The 17173-nt window shown below is 41.1% G+C and overlaps 2 protein-coding genes across 8 annotated transcripts in view; one reads left to right on the top strand and one right to left on the bottom strand.

Moving 5' to 3' along the window:
* The window catches only part of LOC109886277 (phosphorylase b kinase regulatory subunit beta), a 90195-nt gene extending 74588 nt beyond the window's left edge, over positions 1-15607 (bottom strand). For 2 of the 7 annotated variants that reach the window (XM_020477999.2, XM_020478005.2), the window contains exons 1-3: positions 15478-15607; positions 12330-12416; positions 4526-4664 (exon numbers count right to left, since the gene is read on the bottom strand). In XM_020477999.2, the coding sequence (XP_020333588.1) occupies positions 4526-4664; positions 12330-12416; positions 15478-15541 (290 nt within the window). In that variant the 5' untranslated portion in view covers positions 15542-15607. Of the gene's footprint in view, positions 1-4525; positions 4665-12329; positions 12417-13661; positions 13826-14124; positions 14229-15477 lie in introns of those variants that run through there. The other 5 variants (XM_031809649.1, XM_031809648.1, XM_031809647.1 and 2 more) reach the window with 5 other exon arrangements.
* The window catches only part of LOC109886267 (T-cell immunomodulatory protein), a 120554-nt gene continuing 118968 nt past the window's right edge, over positions 15588-17173 (top strand). The window contains exon 1 of the mRNA XM_020477989.2: positions 15588-16017. Coding sequence (XP_020333578.1) covers positions 15840-16017 — 178 coding nt within the window. The 5' untranslated portion in view covers positions 15588-15839. The remainder of the gene's footprint in view (positions 16018-17173) is intronic.

Below are 17173 nucleotides of genomic sequence, written 5' to 3'. Positions count from 1 at the left end.
ACAAGTCTCTGAATGTCCTTGAGAAGCCCAGCCAGAGCCCGGATTAAACCCGGTCTAACATCTCTGGAGAGACCTGAAATAGCTGTGCAGCAACGCTCCACATCCAATCTGACAGAGCTTGAGAGGATCTGCAGAGAAGAATGGGAGAAACTCCTCAAATACAGATGTGCCAAGCTTGTAGCGTTATACCCAAGAAGACTCAAGGCTTTAATCAATGCCAAAGGTGCTTCAACAAAGTAAAGGGTCTGAATAATTTAAGTTCTTATTTTTTCATTAATTTGCATTATGGGGTATTGTGTGTACTGTAGATTGATAAGGGAAAGAAACAGTTTAACCAATTTTAGAAAAAGGCTGTAACGTAACAAACATTTTCTGGAAAAGGTGAAGGGGTCTGAATACTTTCCGAATGCACAGTATACTGTACTCTGTCATCATATTGTCAAAAGGGCTCACATAACTTCTGAAGAATGTATTCAAATTTAAATGGAATAAAGTAATCTCCAATAACTCCTATGTCATGCAAATATTCAGTAAGTTATTTATTCAACAAAACACATTCACTTTTTGTCATTACCATTTATGTGTAGGCCTAGTTTATGTTTTCATGAATTACATACATTTCACTTTAATTTCCTACATTTCCACCAGTGCAGTAGACTTACTGGGCACACAGACATGGGCATCTGCCCATCCATCCACTCCAATCTAGTGCACACACTCCAGTCCCCTCTCTAGTCACATGGAGGGTAAGTAATGGTTTGGGCCTGTGCTGTCAGATTGGAATCATCTTAATTAAATTCCTGTGACAATGCTAATGGGAAGAAACCATGACGGATGAGTAAGCCCCTCTGGTCTACTTGAACACTCTATTTTTACTCTCTTGTCCCCTGGGAGAAAAAACGCACACCAGTGCGGTTTTGAAAGAGCACTTTGTTACAAGGTCTAGTGGAGAAAGTCCCTGACTATTTTGAGTATCTCAGATCTCCACTTGAACTTGAGCCCTCAGTGTATGAAGTAAAGGACACATTACTACAAAATAAAAAAAAGTGACCTGTTTCATAATCAGAGATACAGAATGTACAGGATGTCTGAAGGTGAGAGGATTGGGCCTCAAGATGAAACATTTTAAGGAAATATGGTGCTGTTGATGTTTAAACACCCCCCCTTTGCCCTCAGAACAGCCTCAATTTGTCCGGGCATGGACCCTACAAGGTGTCGAAAGCGTTCCACAGGGACACTGGCCCATGTTGACTCCAATGCTTAACACAGCTGTGTTAAGTTGGCGTGATGTCCTTTTGGGGGTGAACCATTCTTGATACACACGGGAAACTGTTGAGCGTGGAAAAACACAGCAGCATTGTAGATCTTGACATAAACCGGTGCGTCTGGCACATACCCCAGTCAAAGGCACTTAAATATTTTGTCTTGCCTATTCACCCTCTGAATGGCACACATACACAATTCATGTCTCAGTTGTCTCATGGCTTAAGAATGATTTCACGTCTCCTTCAGTTCATCTACACCAGTGGTTCCCAAACGTTTTAATAGTCCCGTACCCCTTCAAACATTCAACCTCCAGCTGCGTACCCCCTCTAGCACCAGGGTCAGCGCACTCCCAAATGTTGTTTTTTTGCCATCATTGCAAGCCTGCCACACACACACACAGTAAACGATACATTTATTAAACATAAGAATGACTGTAAGTTTGTCACAACCTGGCTCGTGGGAAGATACAAAGAGCTCTTGTCGGACAAGGGCAGAAATAATAATATAATAATAATCAATAATTTTGCTCTTTATTTAACCATATTAGATATAAAACCCTATTTGTTAATCAAAAATTGTGAATAACTCAACACAGGTTAATGAGAAGGGTGTGCTTGAAAGGATGCACATACTGTAACTCTGCAATGTTGGGTTGTATTGGAGAGAGTCTCAGTCTTAAATAATTTTCCACACGCAGTCAGTCTGTGCCTGTTTTTATTTTTCATGCTAGTGAGAGCCGAGAATCCATTCTCACATAGGTACGTGGTTGCAAAGGTCATCAGTGTCTTAACAGCGTAATTTTCCAAGGCAGAATACTCTGAGCGCAGCCCAATCCAGAAATCTGGTAGTGGCTTCTGATTAAATAAAATGTTCACAGAACCGGTTGTTGCAATTTCGGTATATCGGTAAGTGGACTGGAGGCAGGGCATGAAAGGGATAATGAATCCAGCAGTTTGTGTCATCCGTTTCGGGAAAGTACCTGCGTAATTGCGCACCCAACTCACTCAGGTGCTTTGCTATATCACATTTGACATTGTCCGTAAGCTTGAGATCATTTGAACACAAAAGACCTGTGTGTTATCCTTGTTAATGCATACAGAGAAGAGCTCCGACTTCTTAACTTCTTATGGCTGCAGGGGCAGTATTGAGTAGCTTGGATGAATAAGGTGCCCAGAGGTGCCCAGAGTAAACGGCCTGCTCCTCAGTCCCAGTTGCTAATATATGCATATTATTAGTACATTTGGATAGAAAACAATCTGAAGTTACTAAAACAATTTGATGTCTGTGAGTATAACAGAACTCATATGGCAGGCAAAAACCTGAGAAAAAATCCAAACAGGAAGTGGGAAATAGTTTTTGAACTCAGCCCTATCGAATACACAGTGGGATATGGTTCAAGTTGCACTTCCTAGGGCTTCTACTAGATGTCAACAGTCTTTAGAAACTTGAACGATGCTTCTACTGTGATGTGGTGCCGGCTGAGAGCTCTTTGAGTCAGTGGTCTGGCAGAGAGCCAGGTCCTGGTCACGTGCATTTCACATGAGAGCGACCTGCGTTCCATGGCTTTTCTACAGACAATGGAATTCTCCGGTTGGAACGTAATTGAAGATTTATGATAAAAACATCCTAAAGATTGGTTCTATACTTAGTTTGAAATGTTTCTACGACCTGTAATATAACTTTTTGAACTTTTCGTCCGTTCGGCTGGATCTGCATGAGCGTTTGGATTTGTGCACTAAACGCCCAAACAAAAGTAGCTACTTGGACATAAATAATGGACATTATCAAACAAATCAAACATTTATTGTGGAACTAGGATTCCTGGGAGTGTATTCTGATGAAGACCATTAAAGATAAGGGAATATTTAAATTGTTATTTCTGATTTCTGTTGACTCCAACATGGCAAATATTTTTTTTTTCTGAGCGCCGTTCTCAAATTATTGCATGGTTTGCTTTTTCCGTAAAGCTTTTTTGAAATCTGACACAGTGGTTGCATTAAGGAGAGGTATATTATAATTCCATGTGTAACACTTTATGATGAGTATTTCTGTAAAATTAATGTGGCTATGCAAAATCACAGGATGTTTTTGGAACTACTGAACGTAACGCGCCAATGTAAACTCAGATTTTTTTATATAAATTTGAACTATAAACATACATGTATTGTGTAACATGAAGTCCTATGAGTGTCATCTGATGAAGATCATCAAAGGTTAGTGATGACCTAACGGTTCGTGGTGACCTAACAATTATTTGTGGTGCTTTCGCTGTAAAGCCTATTTGAAATCGGACACTGTGGTGGGATTAACAACACGATTACCTTTAAAACGGTATAAGATACATGTAAGTTTGAGGAATTTTAATTATGAGATTTCTGTTGTTTTGAATTTGGCGCCCTGCACTTTCACTGGCTGTTGTCATATCGATCCCGTTAACGGGATTGCTGCCCTAAGAAATTTTAATCATAGCCTCAATTTTGTCCCGCACATTGAATATAGTTGGGGAGAGTCCCTGTAATCCTAGATTCCGATCGTTCAGGTGAGAAAAAACATCACACAGATAGGCCAGTCGTGTGAGAAACTCGTCATCATGCAAGCGGTCAGACAAGTGAAAATGATGGTCAGTAAAGAAAAATGTAGGCTTGTCTCTCAATTTTAAAAAACGGGTCAATACTTTGCCCCTTGATAACCAGCTTGTAAAAACATTAAAAGGTCGCTGCCCATATCATTGCATAGTGTTGAAACTACACGAGAGTTCAGGGGCCTTGCTTTAACAAAGTTAACCATTTTCACTGTAGTGTCCAAAATATCTTTCAAGTGGTCAGGCATTCCCTTGGCAGCAAGAGCCTCTCGGTGGATGCTGCAGTGTACCCAAGTGGCGTCGGGAGCAATTGCTTGCTCGTTACCACTTCACTTCCCAGTTTGGGAATACCTGATCTACACTGATTGAAGCGGATTCAGCAAGCAACATCAATAAGAGATCATAGCTTTCCCCAGGTCAGTCTATGTCATGGAAAGAGCAGGTGTTCCTAATGTTTTGTGCACTCAGTACAGTCTGGATGCTCTATTAAGTGGGCAGCAGCAATACGCAGCACCCCCTTGGCATTACAAAAGCCATCTGCTTTGATTAAGAATATTGGTCCCTGGCGGAGCCCATTAACTAAGGTTGTACTAGATTAATTATTAAGATCAACTTTAAAATGTACAGTGATCTAGGGTGGCTGTGGATACAGTGTATGTGTGTGTGTGTGTGTGTCACCTGTAAGCTAGACCCAGGGCCCAGGAACTGGCTGCACAATACAGGGAGTCCCGCACCTTGGCTTCCTTGCAGCTGGAGCATGTCTTGGTAGGAAAGAGGCCAGTGGTCGGGCTCTGGTAGTTCAGAATGGTGGTCTTCACTAGAGAGAGAGAAACAAGAGAGAGACAGGGTGATCCCTCAGGCTTTCAACTATATTTTTGTTGTGTGTAATATTGTACAACAGCTGATGAAACAAACATTGACCAGTGTTCTCTCCTGATAGTTGCTGGTTAGAAATGCAATCTACACAGGACCTTCGAATCAGCCTGTTTGCGTGGGCGAGAGTTTAGGCTTGCCTGGTGACGTCACCGTGCGGTAAATTGGTTAGAGAGAGTTACAAACCTCTCTGACAGTTTTAAGCTTTCTCCTGCCCACTCAGACCACTCCCAGACAGTCATAGCTAAATTCTTGATTGATAAATAGTTTTTTGTCCATTGTAGTGGAAAACTATTACAATAAGGTACTTAATTGTTACCCAGAAATGACTTGATATAAAAATGGCTACATTGGGCCATTAACATTGTTTGTTGTTGCAAATTGTGAAATGGAATGGAAAATAAAGGTATGTTAAACAGTTGTATGTTGTGTAGTTATTGTTGTAAAACCAGACATCCTAACAAGGTGTGTTACTGCACATGTGAAGGTAGCAATAACTTCGGTCTTCAGGTCATATACATTCCAGAGTGACACATGTTTATCTTCATGGAAATCCTCTAAATATTATTTAGCTGAAATAAAGTCACACTAAAACAGAAGGCCTGGAATCACAGGAATGTATCTGTCACCGTACCACCCTCTACCCCTCAAGATGAATAATCTGTCTGAACAGGGTACTTCATTTTTCATCACCACATTATGCCAGAGCAAATGAAGGGAACATCCATTCTGCCAGATCGTTTGTTAAAGAGAGTCTGGGTCAATTCAAAGAGACAAAGTCAGCATAGCCGGGATAAAGAGGCAATGGAGGGAATTAAGCAGAATATTAATAAACCCTTCAGTAACTCTGCAGTGAAAATTACTTTGACCCCAGAGGCTGCTTGGGAAAAAAACACAAACGGACAGTGCTTCTTCTGGCCAATTTCATATGTTAGCCAGAGTTAAAAACTAGCATCGTATTGGGGCTTCCCCTGGCATTGTGAATGTAAAAAGAAAGCTGATTGAAAAATTGCTGTGTTCATTTCCCGCCATTTCTCCCCACATGCTCTGGACAATTTATTATTTGGTTTCCAACGATACTTCCTTGTAATGTGCTTGGTAATATAAATAATAAACGCCAGAATTAGAAACACCAACCTATTTCTCCTCACCACTGTCTCACCAACACTGTGAACTAGCTTCTAGTGAGCGCGTATCAGTAGTTTCACAGATTTTAGGCACAAGTTCTTCAACCGGTTGTTCAAAACAGCGCCATTTCTGTTTTCTTGCTGAACACGGCCCAGCTCAGATGTGTAATATTACGGCCGATTTTGTCTGGTTATTATAGTATTGGCCAATGTATTATTTTGTACTTTCTTTCAACACATTTTCATAATTTATCATCATCTGTGTTCTATTGTAAATAACCTCAGGCTCTAGTCTTCTCGTCACCTGCACTGTTTAATAAATACCACCTATTTTGACCTCGGCAAATCCGAACACGAAGCCATCTTGCTCCTTCCGTCTTATAGGCAGAAACTCAAACAGGATGGATGTACCAGTGACGAGAACCATTCAATGCTGGTCCGACCAATCGAAAGCTACGCTTAAAGATTGTTTTGATAACACGGACTGGAATATGTTCTGGTCAGCCTCAGAGAACAACATCGACCTATACGCTGACTCTGTGAATGCATTTATAAAGAAGTGCATTGGTGATGTTGTACCCACTGACTATTAAAACCTACCCTAACCAGAAACCTTGGATGGATGGAGGCATTCACACAAAACTGAAAGCGCGATCCGATCCACCACATTTATCCATGGAAAGAGGTCTGGGGAATATGTCTGAATATAGACAGTGTAGCTATTCCCTCCGCAAGGCCATCAAAGAAGCGAAATGCCAGTACAGGGACAAGGTGGAGTCGCAATTCAAAAACTCAGACAAGAGACGTATGTGGCCGGGTCTACAGTCAATCACAGACTACAAAAATAAATCCAGCCATGTCACGACACCGACGTCACGCTGCCAGACAAACAAAATACCTTCTTTGCCCGCTTTGAGGATAATACAGTGCCACCGTCGCAGCCCGCTAACAAGGACTGCATCCCCCCATCTCCTTCTCCGTGGCTGATGTGAGTAAAACATTTAAACGTGTTAACCCACACAAGGCTGCTGGCCCAGACGCCATCCCTAGCCGCGTCCTCAAAGCATGCACAGACCAGCTGGCTGGTGTGTTTACGGACATATTCAAACGCTCACTATCCTAGTCTGCTGTCCCCACATACTTCGAAATGTCTACCATTGTTCCTGTACCCAAGAAGGCAAAGACAAATGAACTAAATTACTACTGCCCCGTAGCACTCACTGCTGTCATCATGAAGTGCTTTGAGAGACTAGTCAAGGATCGTATCACCTCCACCTTACCGGCCACCCTAGACCCACTTCAATTTGCATACAGCCCCAACAAGTCCACAGACAACGCAATCGCCATCGTACTGCACACCGTCTTATCCCATCTGGACAAAATGAATACCTATGGAAGAATGCTGTTCATTGACTACAGCTCAGTATTCAACACCATAGTGCCCTCCAAGTTCATCATCAAGCTGGAGGCCCTGGGTCTCAACCCCGCCCTGTGCAATTGGGTCCTGGACTTTCTAACGGGCTGCCCCCAGGTGGTGAAGGTAGGAAACAACATATCCACTTCGCTGACCCTCAACACTGGGGCCCCAGAAGGGTGTGTGCTCAGCCCCCTCCTCTACTCCCATGACTGTGTGGCCATGCACGCCACCAACTCAATCATCAAATTCACAGATGACACAACAGTAGTGGGCTTGATTACCAACAAGATTACTAAATTACCAACAAGACGGCCTACAGGGAGGAGGTGAGGGAACTCGGAGTGTGGTGTCAGGAAAACAACCTCTCACTCAAAGTCAACAAAACAAAGGAGATGATCGTGGACTTCAGGAAACAGCAGCACCCCCCCCCCCACCCACCCACCTACAGCACCCGATGTCACAAGAAGGCCAAAAAGATCATCAAGGACATCAACCACCTGAGCCACTGCCTGTTCACACCGCTACCATCCAGAAGGCAAGGTCAGTACAGGTGCATCAAAGCAGGGACCAAGAGACTGTATGACAGCTTCTATCTCAAGGCCATCAGACTGCTAAACTGCCATCATTAACTCAGAGGCTGCTGCCTACACTGAGACACAATCACTGGCCACTTTAATAAATGGATAACTAGTCACGTCATACAATGCACTCTAAATAATGGCACTTTAATAATGTTTACATATCTTACATTACTCATAATCACATATATACTGTATTTTATCCCATCTATTGCACCTTGCCTATGCCGCTCGGCCATCACTCATCCATATACTTACATGTACATATTCTCATTCACCCCTTTAGATTTGTATGTATTAGGTAGTTGTTGGGGAATTGTTTGATTACTTGTTAGATATTACTGCACTGTCGGAACTAGAAGCACAAGCCTTTTGTTACACTCGCATTAACATCTGCTAACCATGTGTATGTGACAAATACAATTTGATTTGATTTGATCCTCTGACTCTTCGACTCAACTGTTTCTGCTCCAAGCCCAGCTAACTCGGCTACTGGGTCCATAAATGTAACCTACATTGACTCACTTTTCTCACAGTCAATCTCTACTTTAGATTTGGAAAAGGCAATATAATGTATTTGGAGGCACATCAGAAGAAAAATGGCACCTTAGTAAGACTCCTCTGAATCAAAGCCACAGTCAAATATGTTATTATTCTCTAACTCCAAAAGACACAACAGCACTCTAGTTGCAAATAAACTGAGGTTGGAGTTGCTCAGTCTCATATGATGATATTATCATCCATCAACCTAATGTCCCACTAAATCAACAGCTAACACTGTTTCTTAGAATGGGCCATTCCTCTGCTCCCAGACAGTGAGTGAAAGAAAGAAAGAGGTAAAAGAGACCTCCACAACAAAACATAAAGCTCGTTTTAACATTTCTTAATCTCCCCGAGCCAGTGTCAGATACGAGCCCTATGCCTCCACTATAATCAAGTGTGAGAATGAAATAAGAGGCACTGGAGTGTGGCCACATTACCACATAAATAAGAAACCCGAGGCCCACACAGGAGAAAAAGAAGACAAACTGTGAGGGACAGTGATGTCCCTAATGTCTTTTGCTCAGGAATGATAGGGAATAAGTCCACACTGCATCCTAAGAGCATGTAATGGCACTGGCTTTACAATTGCACTTTTTTGGTAGAAAATGGAAATCGAATCATCATTTCATTACCTCTGAGGCCAAAAAGAAGGTATTCATCCACTGGCCTGTGCATTGGCGATAACAACTACTGCTATGCACCCTGCTAAAATTAAGCAAGCACATTCAACTGCTATGTCCAGACCACAAAATTAAGCAAGAACATTTCAACATATTGTTATCTCACAGAGAACGTTTCCGAGAGAGCAACAGGGGGCTTTGATGCATGTTATTGTTGCAGTACTCTTTCATTCATTGCTAGTAGAACAAATCACTCACAACCTCACCTAGAGCAATCTAAAGCTTTCTGAACTTTGACCAATCTGACTGAGCAGAAAAGGGAATGGGAAAAGCACTGTAAAATATTACTACAATATAGTCTACACCACAAAACGTGTGCTGTCACATTATTGCAAAAGCTAAAATTGCATCCGTTTACCTTGGAGAACAAAACATGCACCAAACATATAAAAGCTACAGGGGTGTAACATGAATACAAAATTCATGAGTAATGAGTGAGATTCACTTTCATCCAGGGAGCACAGGGGGTGGGAAACACTGATATGTTGTTCTCTTTAGGGATGTCTGTCACCATGACTTCACACTGCAGGACTGGTTTCAGATGAGGGACCAGTTGCTCCCCTACTGTCTTTCACTTGGCTGCTTTTCCTGTAGCATCCTCATTTCAACCTAGACAGCCTGTGAAACAACCCTCACTTCGGGGAAACCTTTTTCATCAAAATTTCACAAGTATGCTGTCTTTTCTCTACAGCTGTCTTATACTAGCCTACGGGGTGGATACAAAAATAATACAACCCTCTGGATTTTCAAACATGAAGCATGACACCATATTGATCAAGTTTGCTCCCCAAAAACATGGGCAATATCTGATAACTCGCTGAAGTATCTTTGTTGCCTGTCTTCAATGGAACAAACATTTATTTTTCCTTTATTCAAATAGGCTCACAACATAAAACATAATAGAAGCTGTATTGCCCTTGAAAAGTAATTGGTCTTGAACATAGGTATAGCATTTAGACCACAGCCCCAGGTCACAGCAAAGCACAGATCACAATACACTACATTCTATCCTTCATAAAATTACAATGTAACGCAATACACTTCCTCTGTTTCCACACTGAGCAAAGGGTGTCCTGCCTTTAATGAAGAAAGTCATGAAATCTGTTGCCACGCTGTATCCATGCACCCCCTGTCATCAACACAACTGACCAATGGGGTGTGACATGTCTGCCAATGGTGCGGTAACTTGTGAAAATGGCGTGACCTGACTCAGACAGACTCAGATTAGAGCCCATGGGCTCTATTTTCGGGTAGTGTTAAGGCAGCGCTAGTATCAAATGCACGTTAGTTTGAAATTTCCCAATGGCTATTTCCAGCCCTAACGCCAGGTTTGTCAATTTATCGGGTCTTGAAAATCCGCTTGCTGACGGTCAGATGGGCAGAGTGGAAATATTTGAGGTGTGTCCTTAAAAACATGATCCAAAGTGCTAATTTCAGGCAGTGCCGACCAATCAAAAGCTGGTTTTAACAAAGGTACCACGAAATTGGGGAGTAGCGCCTTACGGTCAGATGCCGAGCAGTTACCATACCAGGCGGTTATGCAACCAGTCAGAATGCTCTCGATGGTGCAGCTGTAGAACGTTTTGAGGATCTGGGGACCCATGCCAAATCTTTTCAGTCTTCTGAGGGGGAAAAGGTGTTGTCGTGCCCTCTTCACGGCTGTCTTGGTGTGTTTGGACCATGATAGTTTGTTGGTGATGTGGACACCAAGTAACTTGAAACTCTCGACCCGCTTCACTTCAGCCCCGTCGATGTTAATGGGGGCCTGTTCGGCCCGCCTTTTCCTGTAGTCCACGATCAGCTCCTTTGTCTTGCTCACATTGAGTGACAGGTTGTTGTCCTGGCACCACACTGCCTGTCTCATCGTTGTCGGTGATCAGGCCTACCACTGTTGTGTCATCAGCAAATTAATGATGATGTTGGAGTCGTGTTTGGCCACGCAGTCGTGAACAGGGAGTACAGGACGGGACTAAGCACACACCCCTGACGGCCCCCAGTGTTGAGCATAGCAGACATGTTGTTGACCACCCTTACCACCTGGGGGCAGCCCATCAGGAAGTCCAGGATCCCGATGCAAAGGGAGGTGTTTAGTCCCAGGGTCCTTGGCTTAGTGATGAGCTTCGTGGGCACTATGGTGTTGAATGCTGAGCTGTAGTCAATGAACAGAATTCTCACATAGGTGAGAATTGCGTCATCTGCGGATCTGTTGGGGTGGTATGCGAATTGGAGTGGGTCTCGGGTATCCAGGAGGATGCTGTTGATGTGAGCCATGACCAGCCTTTCAAAGCACTTCATGGCTACCGACGTGAGTGCTACGGGGCAGTAATCATACATCAAGTTAGAGAGGAGTAAAACACTTTTATCTATGCATTGTAGGCAGGACCACATTATTTTAGCCATGCAGGTCCCGCTTTTGATTTTTGGATGTGCGTAAAACCCTCCATATTCTGTGTTGTTTTAATATTATATGCCCACGGAGCGAAATTATGGTGCCTGTAAGTGTGACATTTTAAAACAAGTTGTTTCTTTGTTTAGTTAAGAATTTGATTAGAATCATTAGTTCTCTTTTTAGGCCTTATCAATAATGAATTTAATATTGCTTAATGACAATGTTTGGCATGTCCATGCTCAGCCATAATACAATTTGCAGTAGGCCTCACCTCTATATCAGTGGGAATGCTATTGAAGCCATGCAATTACTCAGAACACTGTGGAATGCAAATGGGTTCAAGTTAACCTATTGAGGAAAGATGGGATAGTTCTACATTTTGTTATTTTGTTTCTGTAAGCCATTTAAAAAACTATAACGGACTAACATTGATATTGGAGTTGTTACCAAGGCAATACATAAAAGTCTGTAAATACACAACCTGAAGCAACACATATTTTGCCATGGAGCACATTCTGATTGGGCCAGTGAGGGGCCAAGCCTCAACTTGTTTATTTGTCAAAACCCAGACCTTTCGTGGCAACACCAACAAATTGCACCAATAATTGTGATAGTGAAAATAGCTCAAATATTTCTAACACATCCCTGAAACAATAGCGCTACCACCTGCACTTAGATTTACCATTGCGTCAGCTTTGTTAAAATAGAGCCCTAAGAGTAACATTCCAAATTAAATACATATTTCAAACCTAAATACTGTAAAGCTACACCCCCTAGAAGTAGACGAATAAGCCCGAAAGGACCCCACCTTTGAGGACGTCTTCAAAACAAGGATTTTAAATAGTAAGTACTTTAATTACAATCACAGTGCTTACCCGCATTGTAGTAGCGGTCAAGTTTCTCCCATAGTGGCTCATCCTCCCGGTGGAGAATGGAGAGCTTGAGAGGTTCATAGATGGAGCCTGAGGAGAGATACAAAACACAATTCTTGACAGAACATTCATTGTTGAGCTAGAGCTCAATTGGAGGTCATTTGCTCATGTCTCAGGTGCCTCAATGGTACTTTCCGACACACTCTGGAGACACACACTACAGTAACTATATGTCAAATAAAGACTCCCATGAGCACTTGGGGAGTATTAGGCTGTAAGACTGATGCCACAAAGGTTCCTAGTTATCAGCACTTCTATCACACATCTTCAGAAACAAATGCATTTAGACCTAAATGCTAAACATATTTTACAGAATGGTTATAGATAATGAAGACTTTAACTACACATGGGATTGAAGAGCAACATCCTAAACACATTGTCAAAGTAAATCAGTATCAGTCACTTTTTGTGATTTCCGTCAGAATACAATGAACAGTCCAAGTCACACAAAAACTACAATGCATTGACGCATGCAATCACGACATGGCCCCATTTCCAACTCACATTTAGTCACTGTAAATATCAAAACAAGCCTCCAGCAAGAAGTGTGATTTCATACCCTGAGCACAAATTTAAAATATAATGGAACTTGCCACCATTTCAAGCTTTCTTCAGAACCAAGTGAATTTCAGGGGAGCCCCATCTGTTGGACCACTATTTCAGACAAATTTTATTTTGGAGTGATTTACATTTTAATGGGATCGACCTTGGGTCAATACCTCAGGTACTGAAAAATCCACATTTCCAGTGAAATTACCATAATTTCCATCAGCTTTTAAGTAGTAGGGACAAAGCCATCACTTTCAAGATAACTCTGCAGAGGCAGTGTGAGGCTAATATGCAAATTAAAGGTTTTATTTCATTTCTACTGCATAGAAACATGGATCGAAGTCTGTGGTTGTTGGAAAATATTGTGTGATTAACTTCACTGAGAGAGTTCAATATTTGTTAATACTAGGCTTATGAATTGAATACTGGTTAGTATCATTTTCCATTTCCATTCAACAGTATATTGGTTGTACTACATTTGGTGGTAACCCTAGGGAGAGACTGTCAATCATAGGTGCAGCAAAAAAAAAGTGAATTATGACGACAACTTGATTACCTGGATCATTTTTAGATACAGTAGTGTATACCCAATTGTATCTCACAAAATCTACCCCATGTATTGAACGTAGCCTATATCCAAGACTGGTATATTGGTATAGCATCCTGACCAAGCCACGTAGACAGTCGTAATAATAGGTCTATTACAGCATTCTCAGCATATCATACCATTCACCTGAAGAAAACTGATCACAGCAGGATGGTAGCAGCTTCATTTGGGAGGACAGGATTGTGGTAGATCCTGAATCGGAATGGTTTCCATGTGTTTGATGCCATTCCATTTGCTCCGTTTTAGCCATTATTATGAGCCATCCTCCCCTCAGCACCCTCCACTGAAAATGACATATGATACTAGGGTGGTATAGTAATAAAAAACTCTGGCTGGCAAGATTAATCATTGAAATTTATAATTTGGAGTGATGTCATCCTGCTAATTTTCTCATAGAATGATATACAGGCATTACACTCGATTAAATCTAGATTTAGTTCAACCCAGTTTGAAAGGCTTTGGGTTTGGAGTGCTTGCTACCTCTTTTTAAAACTTATTTTACCATGTAAGTTGACTGAGAACACATTCTCATTTACAGCAACGACCTGGAGAATAGTTACATATGCTCAATTCACTACTTACCATATCTTTTTAGTTTCCGAGGAGCTTTGGAAATCTCACATTCCGAGCTGGCCATTTTCAAAAGGTGAGGTAAAGGGCAATCGTCTCTCAGCTAAATTACAAATCTACAGCAATTCACAGGAGGGTTAGTAGAGCGGCTTAAGAAAAAAAAATCAATAATGAATCACATAGCAAGTTAATATTAGGTGGCTACAAAACAGACAACAAATGACAAAACATGAATACGCCATGTAGCCTACAATGATCATTAAAAGATTAGCCTACTTGGAAATTATATGTTGGCATAGGATGGTTAAGATGAGTGAACTAGTAATGATGGTTTGAATTAGCCTAATGTCTGAATGTGTCTATTTTTCAAATAAAAGTTAATAAATGTCGATACATATTTTAAGGCATTCATTGCTCAAACTATAATGTTTGTATGAGTGATACTCAACACTTTAAAATTATTATTATGAAGTATTTCTTAAATACCGTATTATTGCCTTTATTGTTGAATAAAAAAACATGTAATGAATAATTGCATGAGGGATTTAATTGGCAGCAGGCTTGATTAGCCACTGATCATAATCAAAATCAGTATATGAGTTATAAGACATGGACATAGGCAAAGCCCGCGAATGATTCCACCTCCCTCGCTCAAGGGAACATTAACAGATTTTACACCTAGTCGGCTCGGGGATTCAAACCAGCGGTCTTTCGGTTACTGGACCAACGTTCTTAACTGCTAGGCTACCTGCCATATTTGATCGTGTCTCAATATAATCAAGGTATGAAATTATTGTTATTTTCCGATATAATCTCTTTCGGCACCCCAACAAAAATGTCTGAATCTCATTGCCTACCCCTGCACTGTCTAATGTGAGCAGGTTGCCATGTTGGGTAATGTAATGGCATCTAGCCTGATAAACGAGGAACATAGCATACATCAGAGGAGGCTGGTGGGAGGAGCTACATGTAATGGCTGGAATGGAATGAAATAGAATGGAGTCAAACACAAACACATGGAAGCCACATGTTTGACTCCGTTACACGTATTCCATTCCAGCCATTAAAATGAGCCCGTCCTCCCACCAGCCTCCCCTGGCCAGCATGTACATTTATTCTTTCAATATGATAACATTGCTGTTTTATGTAGCCTAACACAAACGGCAAGGGTAGAGGCAACACCTGATGTGAAAATCTTAAAATAGCTCCAGTAGCTGCAAACTTGACCTTTCATGCTCATGCATGCCCACTGTAGTGGGCTATAGCAGGCAAGGAATTTATATAATCTGTTTCGTTGATGTTTCACTCAGGACATTCGCAGAGGTTTGCAGATAATGCAGTGTCAAGCAAGTGAATATGTCAAACCTGAACGTTTTTGTCTGGCTTTGATCTCCAGGAGTTTCCTGCCGACATCTGCCAAGCTTGACATGTTGGTTGGTTCTCTGTTACCAAAAAACAGCACGTTGTGACACTGCCGCAAACTAGGAAGCGCTGATGGTGTGACGTCACACCACCCATTTATTAACATGTCAATAATCTATCTCCCTCTTGTGCCATTGATGTTCTTTACCTTTATATTTACGACTAAATAAGGCTGTCGATTGTGTTATTTTTGACAAGTGTCAAACCCCACGAGTTTATGCTTAATGCATTTCTTGCCGTCCTTTCTGCCGTAAACCAAACGCGCACTGCAGTATTCCAGTTTGTGTTGTTTGAATTGAACAACTATGAGGATATTGTTTTTCAAGATTTTTACATTTACTGTGTATTTTGCAGGGCAGTATTCTGCATCTGCTCTTCAAGATGTAACAACTGACTTGTTCGGGTCTGAAAATCATGGTACTGTGGCTGCGTTTGGTGATTTCAACTCGGATAAACAGACTGATATTTTCATCATCAGAGAACGTGAGTAGCTAACGTTAGCTAGCTGGCTAGAATACTGTTCAGTGTTTTGTATTGCCTTTTCAATAGGATTCATTTCGTTAGTGAATAATATAGAAACTTTAGCTAGATACTAGATGAGAGTACTTGAATTAATGACATGTGTTCCAAAATCCATAGGATGCTAGCTAATCTAGCTAGCTAAACCAAGCTGTTGAGTGCTGTCATATTGTCTGGTAAGCAGTTAGTTAGTCATGTAGCTAACACAATTATTTACCACTGGATACAATTTGCTCTAGCCTATATTGACTAATAGGGATAGTACATAACGGGTGCCTGTCTTGGATATAGAGACAGGAAATGCAAAGCAATAAAAACAGTGATGACGTAGCAATCTATTTTTTCTGCTTGAAAAGCTGTTGGGTGTTCAATGCGTTACACAGTGGTATAAAGTACTTAAGTAAAATACTTTAAAGTACTGCTTAAGTTGTTTTTTGGGGTATCTGTACTTTACTTTACTATTTGTATTTTTTAAGAACTTTTTCTTCACAAAATTCCTAATAAAAATAATGTACTTTTTACTCCATACATTTTCCTTGACATCCAAAAGTACTCGTTACAATTTGAATGTTTAGCAGTACAGGAAAATTGTCCAATTGACGGACTGAGAGAACGTCCATAGTCATCCCTACTGCCTCTGATCTGGCAGACTCACTAAACACAAATGCTTAGTTTTGAAATGATGTCTGAGTGTTGGAGTGTGACCCTGGCTGTCAAAAAAATAAAAAATAATAAGGAAATTGTGTCGTCTGGTTTGCTTAATATAAGGAATTTGAGGTATAGCTTTTACTTTTTACTTTTACCCAAGTATGACAATTGACTACTTTTCCCACCACTGTACTTAAGTATATTTAAAACCAGAAATGTTTTAGACTTTTACTCAACTAGTATTTTACTGGGTGACTTTTACTTGAGTCATTTTCTATTAAGGTATCTTTACTTTTACTCAAGTATGACAATTGAGTACTTTTTCCACCTATGGCATTACCTACATTACAAGACACAGTAGCCTAGTAACTAGAATGAAACAAAAACATAAAATGGGTATAGCTCACCAATGAATGTGTCACTGCATTTCTGATATGGTTATGTGACTGTGCTGTGCTGTATGAAAGTAAGC

This window comes from Oncorhynchus kisutch, linkage group LG3 (genome assembly GCF_002021735.2).
Source record: "Oncorhynchus kisutch isolate 150728-3 linkage group LG3, Okis_V2, whole genome shotgun sequence".
Lineage (NCBI taxonomy): Eukaryota > Metazoa > Chordata > Actinopteri > Salmoniformes > Salmonidae > Oncorhynchus > Oncorhynchus kisutch.
Note: the sequence above shows the minus strand (reverse complement) of the source record. Positions and strands in the feature narration are given on the sequence as shown.